Consider the following 15023-nt stretch of genomic DNA (forward strand, 5'->3'; position numbering starts at 1 on the left):
AATACAGTTTTAATCCCCCAGTAATAAAATTCTCCCCAAATGTTTTATTATTCTCCTATGGGGCATAATAGACATAAAATGAAATTTCCTTGGAGAATAGCCAACATCATGCTTAAGCTAAAGAACCAATATCTGGTTAAATAAAAATATAACCATCACAAAAGCAATTACTTTACAGGTATGAATCATGAATTCTGCCTGGTAAATCTCTTGAAGAGAGTGTTCTAAGCCTGATAATTTAAGAGGTGGTGTTCTGTCTTTTCTAAGAAATCAGTAAATAAAAATTCTTATGATTTACTTAACATTTATTTTTTCTTTGAATCATCATTAAGATAATCTCTTGAAAAATGCTGAGCAAAAATGTTTAAGTGTGTATTTGGGGGTTTCCCCAACACACTGGCAAGAACTGACATATTTTTTAAATATAAGACTTATGCTGAATCCTCATCTTATTTGCAGCCCAAGTAAACTTTAAAAAACTTTTTATTTATTTAAGTTCTGGGGTACATGTATAGATCATGTAGGTTACATAGGTATACACGTGCCATGGTGGTGGTTTGCTGCATCAATCGCCCCATCATCTACATTAGGTATTTCTCCTAATGCTATCCCTCCCCAATCCCCCCACACCCCCTGCTATTTCTCCCCTAGACCCCCAACCCCCACGTCCCAGTGTGTGATATTCTCCTCCCTGTGTCCGTGTGTTCTCATTGTTCAAAACCCACTTATGAGTGTGAACATGTAGTGTTTGGTTTTCTGTTCTTGTGTCAGTTTGCTGAGAATGATGGTTTCCAGTTTCATCCATGTTCCTGTAAAGGACATGAACTCATCTTTTTTATGGCTACATAGTATTCCATGGTGTAGATGTGCTACATTTTCTTTATCCAGTCTATCACTGATGGGCATTTGGGTTGGTTCCAAGTCTTTGCTATTGTTAATAGGGCTGCAATAAACATAAGTGTTCATGCATCTTTATAATAGAATGATTTATAATCCTTTGGTTAAATACTCAGTAAAGGGATTGCTGGGTCAAATAGTATTTCTATTTCTAGATCCTTGAAGAATTGTCACTATCTTCCACAATGGCTGAATTAATTCACACTCCCACCAACAGTGTAAAAGCATTCCTATTTCTCCACATCCTTTCCAGCATCTGTTGTCTGCTGATTTTTTTAATGATCGCCATTCTAACTGGCATGAGGTGGTATATATTGTGGTTTTGATTTGCATTTCTCTAATGACCAGTTATGATGAGCTTTTTTTCATGTGCTTGTTGGCTGCATGAATGTCTTCTTTTGAAAAGTGTCTGCTCATATACTTTGTCCACTTTTTGATGGGGTTGTTTTTTTCTTGTAAATTTGTTTAAGTTCTCCGTAGATTCTGGATATTAGCCCTTTATTTGATGGGTAGATTTTAAGTTTTGGTATACATGTGCAGAACATGCAGGTTTGTTACACAGGTATACACATGCCATGGCGGTTTACTGCACCCATCAATTTGTCATCCACATTAGGTATTTATCCTGTTATCCTTCCGTGAGCCCCCAACTCCCAAGAGGTCCCAGTGTGTGATGTTCCCTTCCCTGTGTCCATGTGTTCTCATTGTTCACCTCCCACTTATGAGTGAGAACATGCAGTGTTTAGTTTTCTGCTCCTGTGTTATTTTGCTGAGATTGATTTCCAGCTTCATCTGTGTCCCTGCAATGGACATGAACTCATCCTGTTTTGTGGCTGCATAGTATTCCCTGATGTATATGTGCCATATTATCCAGTCTATCATTAATGGGCATTTGGGTTGTTGCTATTGTGAACTGTACTGCAATAAATGTACATGCACATATGTCTTTACAGTAGAATAACTTATAATCCTTTGGGTACATACCCAGCAATGGGATTGCTGGGTCAAATGGTACTTCTGGTTATAGATCCTTGAGGAATTGCCACATTGTGTTCTACAATGGTTGAGCTAATTTATACTTGCACCAACAATGCAAAAGCACTCCTATTTATTTCTCCACATTCTCCCCAGGGTCTTTTGTTTCTTGACTTTTTAAAGGTTGCCATTCTAACAGGCATGAGATGGTATATCATAGTGGTTTTGGATTTGCATTTCTCAAAAGACCAATGATGATGAGCTTTTTTTCATGTTTGTTGGCTACATAAATATCTTCTTTTATAAGAATAGCTTTTTTTCATGTTTGTCTGCTGCATAAATGAGAAGTGTCTGTTCATATCCTTCACCTACTTTTTGATGGGGTTTTTTCTTGTAAATTTGTTTTACAAGATTTAGATTCCTTGTAGATTCTGGATATTAGCCCTTTGTCAGTTGGATAGATTGCAAAAATTGTCTCCCATTCTGTATGTTGCCTGTTCGCTCAGATGACAGTTTCTGTTGCTGTGAAGCAGCTCTTTAATTATATTCCATTTGTCAATTGTGGTTTCTGCTGCAATTGCTTTAGGTATTTTAGTCGAAGTCTTTTGTCCATGCTTATGTCCTGAATGGTATAGCCTAGGTTTTACTCCAGGGTTTTTATGGTTTTAGGTCCTACATTTAAGTCTTTAATTCATCTTGAGTTAATTTTTGTATAAGGTATAAGGAAGGAGTCCAGTTTCCGTTTTCTACATATGACAAGCCAGTTTTCCCAGCACCATTTATTAAATAGGGAATCCTTTCCTCATTGCTTGTTCTTGTCAGGTTTGTCAAGGATCAGATGACTGTAGACGTGTGGCATTATTTCTGAAGCCTCTGTTCTATTTCATTGGTCTATATATCTCTTTTGGTGCCAGTACCATGCTTTTTTGGATACTGTAGCCTTGTAGTTTAGTTTGCAGTCAGGTATTGTGATGCTTCCAAGTTTGTTCTTTTTGCTTAGCATTGTTTTGGCCACACGGGCTGTTTTCTGGTTCTACATGAAATTTACAGTAGTTTTTTTTTTTTTCTATTTCTGTGAAGAAAGTCAATGATAGCTTGATGGGGATACCATTGAATCTATAAATTACTTTGGGCAGTATGACCATTTTCACTATACTGATTCTCCCTATCCATGAGCATGGAATGTTTTTCTATGTGTTTGTGTCCTCTCATTTCCTTGAGCAGTGGTTTGCACTTCTCCTTGAAAATGTCCTTCACATCCCTTATAAGTTGTATTCCTAGTTACTTTATTCTCTTTGTAGCCATTGTGAATGGGAGTTCACTCATGACTTGGCTATTATTGGTGTACAGGAGTGCTTGTTATTTTTTCACATTAATTTTGTATCCTGAGACTTTGCTCAAGTTACTTATCAGCTTAAGGAGATTTGGGCTGAGTTGATGGGGTTTTCAAAATATACAATCATGCCATCTGCAAACAGACAATTTGACTTCCTCTCTTCCTACTTGAATACCCTTGATTTCTTCTCTTGCCTGATTGCCCTGGCCAGAACTTCCAAAACTATGTTGAATAGGAGTGGTGAGAAAGGACATCATTGTTTTGTGCCGATTTTTAAAAGGGAGTGCTTCCAGCTTTTGTCCATTTAGTATAATATTGGCTGTGGGTTTGTCATAAATAGCTCTTATTAGTTTGAGATACATTCCATCAATACCTAGTTTATTGAGTTTTTAGCAGGAAGGGGTGTTGAATTTTACTGAATGCCTCTTCTACATCTATTGAGATAATCATGTGGTTTTTGTCATGAGTTCTGTTTATGTGATGAATTACATTTATTCATCTGCGTATATTGAACCAGCCTTGTATCCCAGGGATGAAGCTGACTTGATCGTCGTGAATAAGCTGTTTGATGTGCTGCTGGATTCAGTTTGCCAGTATTTTATTGAAGATTTTTACATCTATGTCCATCTGGGATACTGGCTTGAATTTTTTTTTTAATTGTGTCTCTGCCAGGTTTCAGTATCAGGGTAATGCTGGCCTCATAAAATGAGTTAGGGGGGATTCTTTTTCTTTTGTTTAAAATCATTTCAAAAGGAATGGTACCAGCTCCCCTTGGTACCTCTGGCAGAATTCGGCTATGAATTTGTCTGATCCCGGGCCTTTTTTTTTTTTTTTTTTTTTTTTTTTTTTGGTTAGTAGGCTATTAATTGCTGCCTCAATTTCAGAAATTGTTATTGGTTTATTCAGGGATTTGACTTCTTCCTGGTTTAGTCTTGGGAGGGTGTATGTGTCCAGGAATTTATCCATTTCTTCTAGATGTTCTAGTTTATTTGCATAGAGTTATTTGTAGTATTCTCTGATGATAGTTTGTATTTCTGGGGGATTGGCGGTGATATTCCCTTTATCATTTTTATTGTGTCTATTTGATTCCTCTCTCTTTTCTTCTTTATTAATTTGGCTAGTGGTCTATATTTTGTTAATCTTTTCAAAGAACCAGCTCCTGGATTAGTTTATATTTTGAAGGGTTTTTCGTGTCTCTGTCTCCTTCAGTTCTGCTCTGTTATTTCTTGTCTTCTTCTAGCTCTTGAATTTGTTTGCTCTTGCTTCTCTAGTTCTTTTAATTGTGATGTCAGGGTGTTGATTTTAGCTCTTTCTCACTTTCTCCTGTGGGCATTTAGTGCTATAAGTTTCCCTCTAAACACTGCTTTATAGCTGTGTCCCAGAAATTCTGGAACATTGTATCTTTTTTCTCACTGGTTTCAAAGAACTTACTTATTTCTGCCTTAATTTCATCATCTACCCCAGTAGTCTTTCAGGAGCAGGTTGTTAAAGTTCCATGTAGTTGTGCTGTTTTGAGTCAGTTTCTTAATCCTGAGTTCTCAATTTGATTGCATTCTGGTGTTATAGACCATTAGTTATGATTCCCATTCTTTTGCATTTGCTGAGGAGTGTTTTCCTTCCAATTATGTGATCAATTTTAGAATAAATATGATGTGGTGCTGAGAAGAATGTCTATTTCTTTGATTTGGGGTGGAGAGTTCTATAGATGTCTATGAGGTCCGCTTGGTCCAGAGTGGAGTTCAAGTCCTGAATATCCTTGTTAATTTTCTGTCTCATTGATCCAGTGCTAACGATGGGGTGTTAAAGTCTCCCATGATTATTGTGTAGGAGCCTAAGTCCCTTTGTAGGTCTTTAAGAACTTGCCTTATGAATCTGGGTGCTCCTATATGGGTGCATATATATTTAGGATACTTAGCTAAATGTAGATGCCCATTTAGGTGCTCCTATTCCATCAAATCAAAGGCAGGCTAGAGGTCAAAAGCCATTTGGTTACTTAATAAGAAAAAGATCGATTTTAAATCTTCTCTTACTGCTTTATGAAAGGGTAGGACACACACAAGAGTAACTAGAGCATAAACCCCTAATAGGAACTGACCACCACACGTGATTCAGTAAAAAACAAAAAACATGTTAACAGACTTATCTTTCAAATCCATACACTACAGGTCTTTATCCTCAGGGGTTGAAGTCCACATTTTCATCTGTCCTTTCTACTTCACTGAACCTTAGTTTTCTCTTAAGAAAACATGCAAATCTGTATTAGGAGTCAATAGTGAAGTAACCTTCTCCTATGCTACAAAATAAGGACATAGGATTAATATGATTTCACCCTTAGAGCTAAAAACATGGACAGGAGGGATACTATCATGTATAGAAGCAATAAAAAGGGGTTGCAGTATTCAGTGTTCAGCCATGTATTATCCAAAGGAAAACGACCATTTCAAATCAACTTAATCTGATTCCAACTTCACAAACTAACATTTGTGTTGTTATAATTTGCTTTCCTAAGTACATTTGCTTATCAAGAGCAATATATTTGTCAGTTGTATGTGAGTATTCTGCTGCTTTTCGTATTTCATTTAAAATTACTGAATTCCCATTTTTATTTACGTATCACTTTTTAAACTTATTTAAAATTAACTCTTCCCACTCCCAAATATGTATCTGCTAGATGATGTGATGCAATCAGGCTTCTGAGTCCGCAAAACTGAGGACTAGATTCTGGTTGATAATAAATTACCCGACAAAAGGCTATCTTGTAGGTCATTTTTGAGCTTTTCTTGAAGGGACCAACCATCAATATGGAAAAATCTCCTGTTTTGGAACCGATGAAACTGATTCAGTATTCCAAAAAAAACATTGAATTATCAGCTTCTATTGTATCACAGCTTCTACCCAAATATCATCTTCAATCCCACTAACTTCACTTTTGCAACTTCTAGTTTTACAGTGTGGTAAAGCCTTAATAAGTGAGAAAAGGGCTACAATTTCCAGATTGGCATGGCCAAAAGTATACTTCATAGGCTAGAAGAGTAGAGGTCAGAATGTTATCCCTGTAATCTATATGTCTGGAAGGCATGACTATGTAGCACCAGAGATAAAAAGAATAAAACTGTAATACAATAAAAATATAGATACAATTCTGCTTATCAACTAAAGAAGAAGAAAATGAATAACCATCCAATAGAAGATCTCCCCAGAGTGACAAATTATAACAGAAGTAGTGGCAAGAATAGACTTCCTGATTTAAATAGTAAACCATGTTGCCTTTTATAGAGTATATGAATGAAATTGGCAAGAGTAGCTAATTAATTACAGCTGATTATCAAATCCTTGGTCGCATAAGCAAAACATTAACTTTTTATAATTATTTGGAGTCACGTACTGCAAATGCAGTATGCTCCATCCATAGGGAATATACCTTTTAAAGGCTTTTCTCCCCTAAATCTTCACTGCAATTTTAGATACTGGTATTTTGAGACTTAGATAAGACAATTCATAATACATTGCAAGAAGACAGAACATTTTAAATATGTCTAGAAGATTAGAAAAAACGTAAGATACGTAATTTTGTATTTTGTGCTTAGTATGTAGAAATGACAAGTCTCATCAGATGAAAACGTTAAACAGAGCTATACTAAAAGCAGTGGTAGTCCAGAAATGTACCAACCTTCAGGATCGAGTAGTTTCTCTATGCCTAATTGATATCTGGCGATGTTGAATGCATGTTCCAGTCGTTGTGTGGCTGACTGCTGGCAAACCACACTATTCCAATCAAACAGGTCTGGCCTAAAACACATACACAAACACACATACACAGAGACAAATATAAATCAATCTAGAATGTTCCATGAGATTTACTTCCATGCTTAATTTTCATTGACAACCCATGCCCGTAGTCCTTAAGGCTTGAGTGCAATTCTTCATTTACCCTTCAAAACACTTCTATTTAAACAAGTCATAATTTTAATTGAAGATCTTGTTGGGTGTGGTGGCTCATGCCCGTAATCCCAACAATTTGGGAGATGGAGGTGGGTGGATCCTTTCAGCCTAGAAGTTTGAGAGCAGCCTGGGCAACATGGTGAAATTTTGTCTATACAAAAAAACAGAGAAACTAGCTGGGTGTTGTGTCATGTGCCTATAGTACCAGCTACTCAGGAGTCTAAGGTGGGAGCGTCACCTGAGCCCAGGGAGGTTGAAGGTGCAGTGAACAATGATTGTGCCACTGCACTCTAGCATGAGCAACAGAGTGAGACCCGTCTCAAAAGAAATGCTGAGTTGTATACTGTCAACACATACAACTTTTATTTATCGATAATAAATCAATAAAGATGTGAGACAAAAGAAAATCCCAAAGAAGATAAATAATCTACACTAGCTTATCCAAGCAACAAAAATACATCTATCTCATCCAGTCTCCTGGATTTCAATACCAACAGTTTACTGGTAGTGCCCAGTTTTATATCTCTAACCCAGACTTCTTCCCTAAACTCCAAATTATAGATTCTTCTGCATACTCAGTACAGTATCTCCATTTAGTCATCACAAGCTTCAGGTTTCCTGAACTGAGTTTCCGATATTTATCCTCATCACACTCCCCCAAATCTACCTAATTTTCTTGCTGTTCTCCCTTCCTCAATAATGAACATCATGTTTAAAATTGCAGTTACTCAGATGAAAACCCTTGGAGTCATCCTTAATGACTATTTTACTCTCACACAACATTTAATTCAAAATGTATTCCGAATTTGACTGCTTCTGACTCTCCTCACTGCCATCACTCTAGTCTAAAATCCATTTTATCTTGCATGAATTATCACAATAGAATTATAACTGTTCCCCCTTCTCTCACTCTTGCCGGTGTTAATCAGTACTCAGCAGAGTTGCCAGAGTGATCTGTTAACATGTTTCATCATATCTGTCTTCTCAAATCTCTGCTTTAGGGGAAGTAAAAATTACATATTTTATGTGGTCTACAAAGTCCAACAGGGTGCAAGTCCTGATTAACCTTCTGATTTTATTTCTTGCCTCTTTCCTCATATTCTATAAACAGGATCCATAGTTTCCTGCACTTGAACTTGTTGGAATTTGTTTTTCCAAGACATCGACATGGCTTACTCTTTTACTTTCATTGGGTCTTTATTCGAAAATCACATCACTGATAAACGCTTCCCTGCCCAATCCTATCTATAATTGCATGCTGGCCAGGCGCCTTGGCTCACACCTGTAAACCAAGCACTTTGAGAGGCTGAGGCTAAAGGATTTGGTTGAGGCCAGGAGTTAGAGACCAGCCTGAACCACATAGTGAGACCTGGTTTCTACAATATATATATATACATTTTTTTTTTTTTTAATTAGCCAAGTGTGCTGGCAAGCCCCTGTGGTCCCAGCTACTCAGGAGGCTGAGGTTGGATAATCACTTGAGCCTGGGAGGCTATAGTGAGCCATGATTGCAACACTGCACTGCAGCCTGGGTGACAGCAAGATCCATTCTCCTAAGTAAATAAAAATGTAAATGAAAAAATTGCATGCCTCAAATTAAAATCGTATACTTACTTAGTTTCTCCTTAACTGCTTCATACTATTATCATTAACAATAACTAGTATTTAACATATTATATAATTTAATTAAAGTTATATCTCTATCTTTCTCGTCCACTAGAATGTAGAATCTTTTATTGCCTGTTTTGTTCACTGCTGGAAACCCAGCCTGACACATAATAGAGGCGCAACAAGTATTTACCAACTACATGAGATAATGGATAAGCACATACAATATACATACCATATTACTCTATAATAGAGAAAACTCAAAGGAGTGTAAGAGGCAGTTCTTGTCTTATAAGGATTTTAAATTTAATGAGGAAGAAAAATAAAGAAGCCATAATGAATTAATTAAACTCTAAATGTGAAAAAGCACAGACAATAAGAGAAAATGTTTTATAAAATCTGAAGAGGTCAAGAAAGCTTTCTGAGGCTGAAAGGAGGATTAAATAGAACTTTGGGCTTGCATTTTAAAAAAGTATTGATAATAGAATTCTAAGTTGTACGAGTATTAGAGAACTAAATTTCTTAGGGAAGAAAAAAGCAAAACATGCTCAGATAAATCAAGCCCTCACAGGCCTGGCTCCATTGGAAGATTCTAAGTATCAACTGGTAGGAGGTAGATTTAAGAGACAGAAACCAGCTGAGTTAGCATAATGCCTTGGCTGTTAACAAATTATAATTTATTCCAACAGCAGTGGAATTCATTAGTAAACTGGTTCTTCACCTTTTCTGAATCACAGACACCTTCGAGAATCTGGTAAGAGCTATAAAACATCTACTCCTACAAATAACTATCCATATCCATATCTGTAAACAGAATTTACATGCAACTTTAGGGCGTATGAATCTGTCAGTGGACTTCTGTTTAAGAGCTCATGCTATGCAAAGGGGAAAAAAAAGACATTACAAAGGTAGGTTAGCTGTTATTTTCTAAAACCATAATTCAAAATTGGCTGGGCATGGTGTCTCATACCTGTAATCTCAGCACTTTGGGAGGCCAAGGCAGGTGGATCACTTGAGGTCAGGAGTTTGAGACCAGCCTTAGCCATAGAGTAAAACCCTGTCTCTACTAAAAATATGAAAATTAGCCAGGCATGGTGGTCGTGCCTATAGTCCTAGCTACTCAGGAGGCTGAGTGATGAGAATCACTTGAACCCAGGAAACGGAGGTTGCAGTGAGCTGAGATTGGGCTACTGCACTCCAGCCTGGGCATCGCAGCAAGACTTCATCTAAAAAATTATGTGTATGTATATACATATATTTGTACATGAATGTGCACACATACACACACACACACAGAGATTTATTTATCATTTGTTTCTCATTTCCTTTTAATTGTTTCTATCCTGGTTAATACACCAGAATTTTGTACAATTATTAGGAAATCAAATCCCTCCATATACTCCAAAATACCCCAAACAGCTAACAACCTTATGGAAGCTATCATATTCATAGATTGGAAAATGCCTTTAGTTATGTATATATATAAAAAAAATTCTAGACTATTTAGGGGACTTTTAAGTTCTCTATGCAGCCTCTGCTTTATCTTCATTTTTTATGTAAACAACGGGAGTAGAAAAAAGAATATAAGTGAGAATATATGAAAAACTAGTTTTCTCATCTACAGCATAGTATACAAGGTTAGAAGGAGTATGATGAGAAAAAAGAGAATTGCTTATGCATTCTAGCTGTTTTCCCTTGTCTTACCTTCCTCTTTTCCTTGGCCACTAACTAATCACCTGAGTGTGGGGATATCTTACCTAAGTCATATAATTTATTTGAGCTTTGGCATTCTCATTGAAAAACGGATTGCACGGAGTGGCCCTTGAGGTCATGTCTAGACTTAAAAATGAATTCATAATTGATAATTTTATACCATTAAAGTTAATTAACATTTTAAATATCTATGATTTTCAAATGCATAAAAATCGTTAACTCTAACCAACTATGGAGGAAATTCACACTGCATTTTATGTTAACCTGGACATTAGTTTATGCAACCAAGAAAAATCAGACTTTTAGTAAAATCAACACCATGATTAGGATAGTATAAATTTAAATCCTGGCTCTACCACATATTAACCAAGTAGTTTCAGGTAAGTCAAATAACCTCTCTACAATTCAGTTTATCAATCTGTGAGATGGGTAAAATGATAGCATCTCTGTCATGAGAACCTGATGAAATATTTTACTTAGCACAGGGTCTACAAAATCATAATTGTTTAAAAACATTCATTTCTATTACTTGGCTGTAAAGCTAATTATATTTGTATAACAACAGTGATGTATTTTCAATTCACAGACTCATGCCAAGAATACCTATCTTTATAGAACAGCTATAAATGTTACAAATACTACTAAGGAAAAAATAATATAATTCAAAATGGGAGGTGGAGAAGAGGAGAGAGTAAAGATGTGTGATGATATTCTCATTTTTCATAATGGTCAACAGTTCCTTTCCAAAATTAATACAAAAATTTTTAAAAAGGTATACTCATATCATTTAATGTAATAAAAGCAAAAATTACAAGAATAAAATGATTGTAAGTAATAAAATTAGGAAATACCTGGAGATGAAAGGTAATATGGCTGGCCTTCATATTATGGAGTAAATATCTATACTGCCAGAAATTAATTTGTCAAGAAGTAGAAACATATCATACATATTATTATGATAACAACCAGGAACAAAAGTACAAGTGGCTGACAGTGACTGCATCTAAGAATTGAAATGTGGTAAGTAGAGTTGGGGTCACAAAGATACATTGTGTGTTTGTCTTCCCCCTTTGCTCCTGGCTCTAATGTCTGTCTTCTTTTAACTTGATTTGGTAATACACTAAAATAAGGATTTAAGAAGATAATTTAATTGCAACTCTGTAGTTACTGTAATTTTATCTGCATATTTTATACATGTTTCTAGTCAATTATCATTGGGTTTTAATACAAAAAGTAGAAATCTGGCTTCCTTTGTAGGGTATCATAGTAGACCTTGCGTTTTATCACACAACCTTTAACTTCCACGGCCCTTAGTCAGTCCTTGTGTTCTATATTAACCACATGCCTTTGTCTATACAGCTTAGTCACGCAATCATTGAAATCAGGGTACTTCATGGCATTCCTAAGTGTACCAATGACAATCACATTGGAACAGAAAGTTCAACCATTTTTTTTCTTTTGATAAACAATATGAACATCTGTCAAATACAAAAAGAAGGGGGAGATGATTCATCAAAGAGCATTAAACTGAAGAACCTCTTGAAAAGTAACCATGTAATGCGTCAAGAGAGTTGCTGATGATTTATCCAATATGACAGGAAAGAATATATAAATGATGATATTTTCCAAGAGAAAGAGTGGGTCATGGACAGATAAAGCAGGGCAATCTGAGTATGTTTACTGTATTACCTACAAATGTCCTCAGAAATTATGAAATAGAATATTAACAAATATAGAGTATGAACATCCTTGCAGGATTGAAGTCCTCCACTTGAAGGGAAAATGTTAGAGAGCCAACAAGGACCACACAACCTGATCCTTGATATTTTTGTTCATCTGCAGATGTGTACATGAACAGCAAAATCAATATTTTCAGGCCCTTAGTGTGAAGCATGTGGCTGCATAAATGAGTGTTGACTTAAAACACAGACTGAATGTCTCTATCCCTTCTTATCTAACTGTATGGAAGCTGTGGAAAATTTTCCTGTCATACAAAAAATAATGTAACATCGCTTTAACATGATGTTCGAATGCATGTCTGCCTCTTTTCTAAAATCGGGTTGCTGAGTAATACACCTGGAAACCCAGTCTGGATGGAGTTAATTAAATCCAACTGGAGCAAGACACCTGGCAAAGATGCTTATTTGAAGTGTGTTTGCTATTGGATTGAGCTTTGCCATAGAGAAAATTCATATTCTGAGCTTTTCTAGAAGCAGGGTTGGCATAGAAAAATGGTAGAGTCATCAAAGAAAAAAAATCAAAGTGAGAAAACATAACTTGCACTGAAAATTAGGAAAGATGCAATCAAGTGGTATTTTAAATACTGTTAAGTAGGCAATGCATTTAGTCCTTGGTTGTTTAAATGAAATAGGTAACAGGAAGACCAAAATAGAATAACTGTAGTCTCTCTCTCTGAAATACACATACACATATCCACACGTGCACACGTATATACACACACATATATAAATGGTGTAGTATATATGGCATATATATATTGTATCTGTAAGTGTGCATGTGTGTGTATACACACACACACACACACACACACACACACACACATGTATTTCCTACATTGCTTTGCTTTTTCTTGAACTGTTAATTCCTTTACTGAACTTCTTTACACAAGAAAAGCAAAAATGTTGTTTTTCATCTTAAATATAATGTTGTATGGAATATAGTTAAGGACTTTAGTTTACAACACTACAGTGAGTTCTTTTTATTTAGATCCAAAAAAAGAACTCTCTTGCTTTATAGCAATTGATTTGCTGTTCCAGAGCAATTGTTTCTTTTGGTATTCTGAATATTGTGTCATAGAATTAATTGTGTTCCACTCTTTTGTCTTGTTTGCTAAAATGCTCAGAGCATCTTACAACCCTGAACTAGAAAGTATACAGGGTGTTTGGTATCTAAGTGTGTGTCTGATAAGACAGATGTTTCTTTCTCCACACTATCTGGTTATGGTAATTAATTTTACAACTACTCACGAGAGATCTAGAACCATTTTTAGCTGTACAGTTTAGGCTTATAAAACACATTATTTGTATAAAAAGGCCAACCCCATTCTCATCAAGGTTAGCCTATCACCTGGATTTTCTGAGAGTCCCAATGTCAAACATATTGATACTTTCCCTCCACCATAACCAATTTCATGCTCCACTAATGTTAATATTTCAACAACTAAATGATATGCATCACATAAACACATAAAAATATTCTTAATTAGTTCATGCCAAAGGAACGTTAAATCAATATGATCAATGTACATAACATGCTGTAAAGTAGGACATGATCTGGAACCACACTGGGGAAAAACATATTATCAGAGTCTAAATCAATACTTTTAAAAGTTATTTAATGTCCCTGTAGTCTCCTTACCTATGACTATGGATGAGAGCATTCAAAGCCAGGCCATCGGACCAGCTGGTGGTGAAGTTGATTACATTAACCTGTGGATAATTACGAGTTGATTGTCGGACCCAGCTCAGGAGAATCTTTTCACTGTTGGTTTGCTGCAATCCAGCCATGATATTTTTCATTACATTTTTGACCTACATGCGGAAATAAATTTTCATAAGAAAATGCATTCCCTGAGCAAGAACCATGCAAACTTAAATATGAACATCCTTGATCTTCAGTGATAAATAATAGGAATTTTGGCTTCAATTAATAAGACGACATAATAGATTCTACCAGAATTAAGTCTATTCTAAAAGGCAAGGAGTCTATTTTGATTCGTTAGTGCCTATAAAATACCATTTACTGAATATGTTCATTATTACTCCTGAATTCTGCCATATTAGACTAAATATTTACTGTTTATAGAATTGCTCATCTTCTATCATTCAATGAACAGACTAGAGAAGACAGTGTATAAAACATTAGACTTGGCCGGGCATGGTGGCTCACACCTGTAATCCCAGCTACTCAGGAGGTAGAGGCAGGAGAATCGCTTGAACCCGGGAGGCAGAAGTTGCAGTGAGCCACGATCACGCCACTGCCCTGCACTGCCTGGGTGACAGAGCGACAGCCCAACTCAAAAAAAAAAAAAAAAAAAAAAAAAAAAAAAAAAAAAATTAATTATATTTATTGTTAAACAAGAACTTATTATTTTTTTTTTTTTTTGAGACGGAGTTTCGCTCTTGTTACCCAGGCTGGAGTGCAATGGCACGATCTCGGCTCACTGCAACCTCCGCCTCCTGGGTTCAGGCAATTCTCCTGCCTCAGCCCCCTGTGTAGCTGGGATTACAGGCACGCGCCACCATGCCCAGCTAATTTTTTGTATTTTTAGTAGAGGCGGGGTTTCACCATGTTGACCAGGATGGTCTCGATAGCTTGACCTCGTGATCCACCCGCCTCGGCCTCCCAAAGTGCTGGGATTACAGGCTTGAGCCACCGCTCCCGGCCTCTAAACAAGAACTTATGATATAATCAGTGATTTTTGGATAGGAGGAATAGTATAGTAGATAATAGTTTTTTGAAAGTATATGTTCAAATTTTGCCTTTGCTATTAACTAATTGTGATAACTGTGCAAGTTGCTTAACCTCTTCT

General features: G+C 36.2%; 1 protein-coding gene across 10 annotated transcripts in view; it reads right to left on the reverse strand.

Annotated features, from left to right (window-relative positions):
* DMD (dystrophin) overlaps positions 1-15023 on the reverse strand; it is a 2282798-nt gene that overhangs the window by 1715087 nt on the left and 552688 nt on the right. For all 10 annotated transcript variants that reach the window (XM_032285804.1, XM_032285805.1, XM_032285797.1 and 7 more), the window contains 2 exons: positions 13850-14022; positions 6879-6997 (listed from right to left, as the gene is read on the reverse strand). In XM_032285804.1, coding sequence (XP_032141695.1) covers positions 6879-6997; positions 13850-14010 — 280 coding nt within the window. In that variant the 5' untranslated portion in view covers positions 14011-14022. The remainder of the gene's footprint in view (positions 1-6878; positions 6998-13849; positions 14023-15023) is intronic.

Source organism: Sapajus apella, unplaced genomic scaffold (genome assembly GCF_009761245.1).
Source record: "Sapajus apella isolate SASKATOON/1434 unplaced genomic scaffold, GSC_monkey_1.0 scaffold17, whole genome shotgun sequence".
NCBI classification, from domain to species: domain Eukaryota; kingdom Metazoa; phylum Chordata; class Mammalia; order Primates; family Cebidae; genus Sapajus; species Sapajus apella.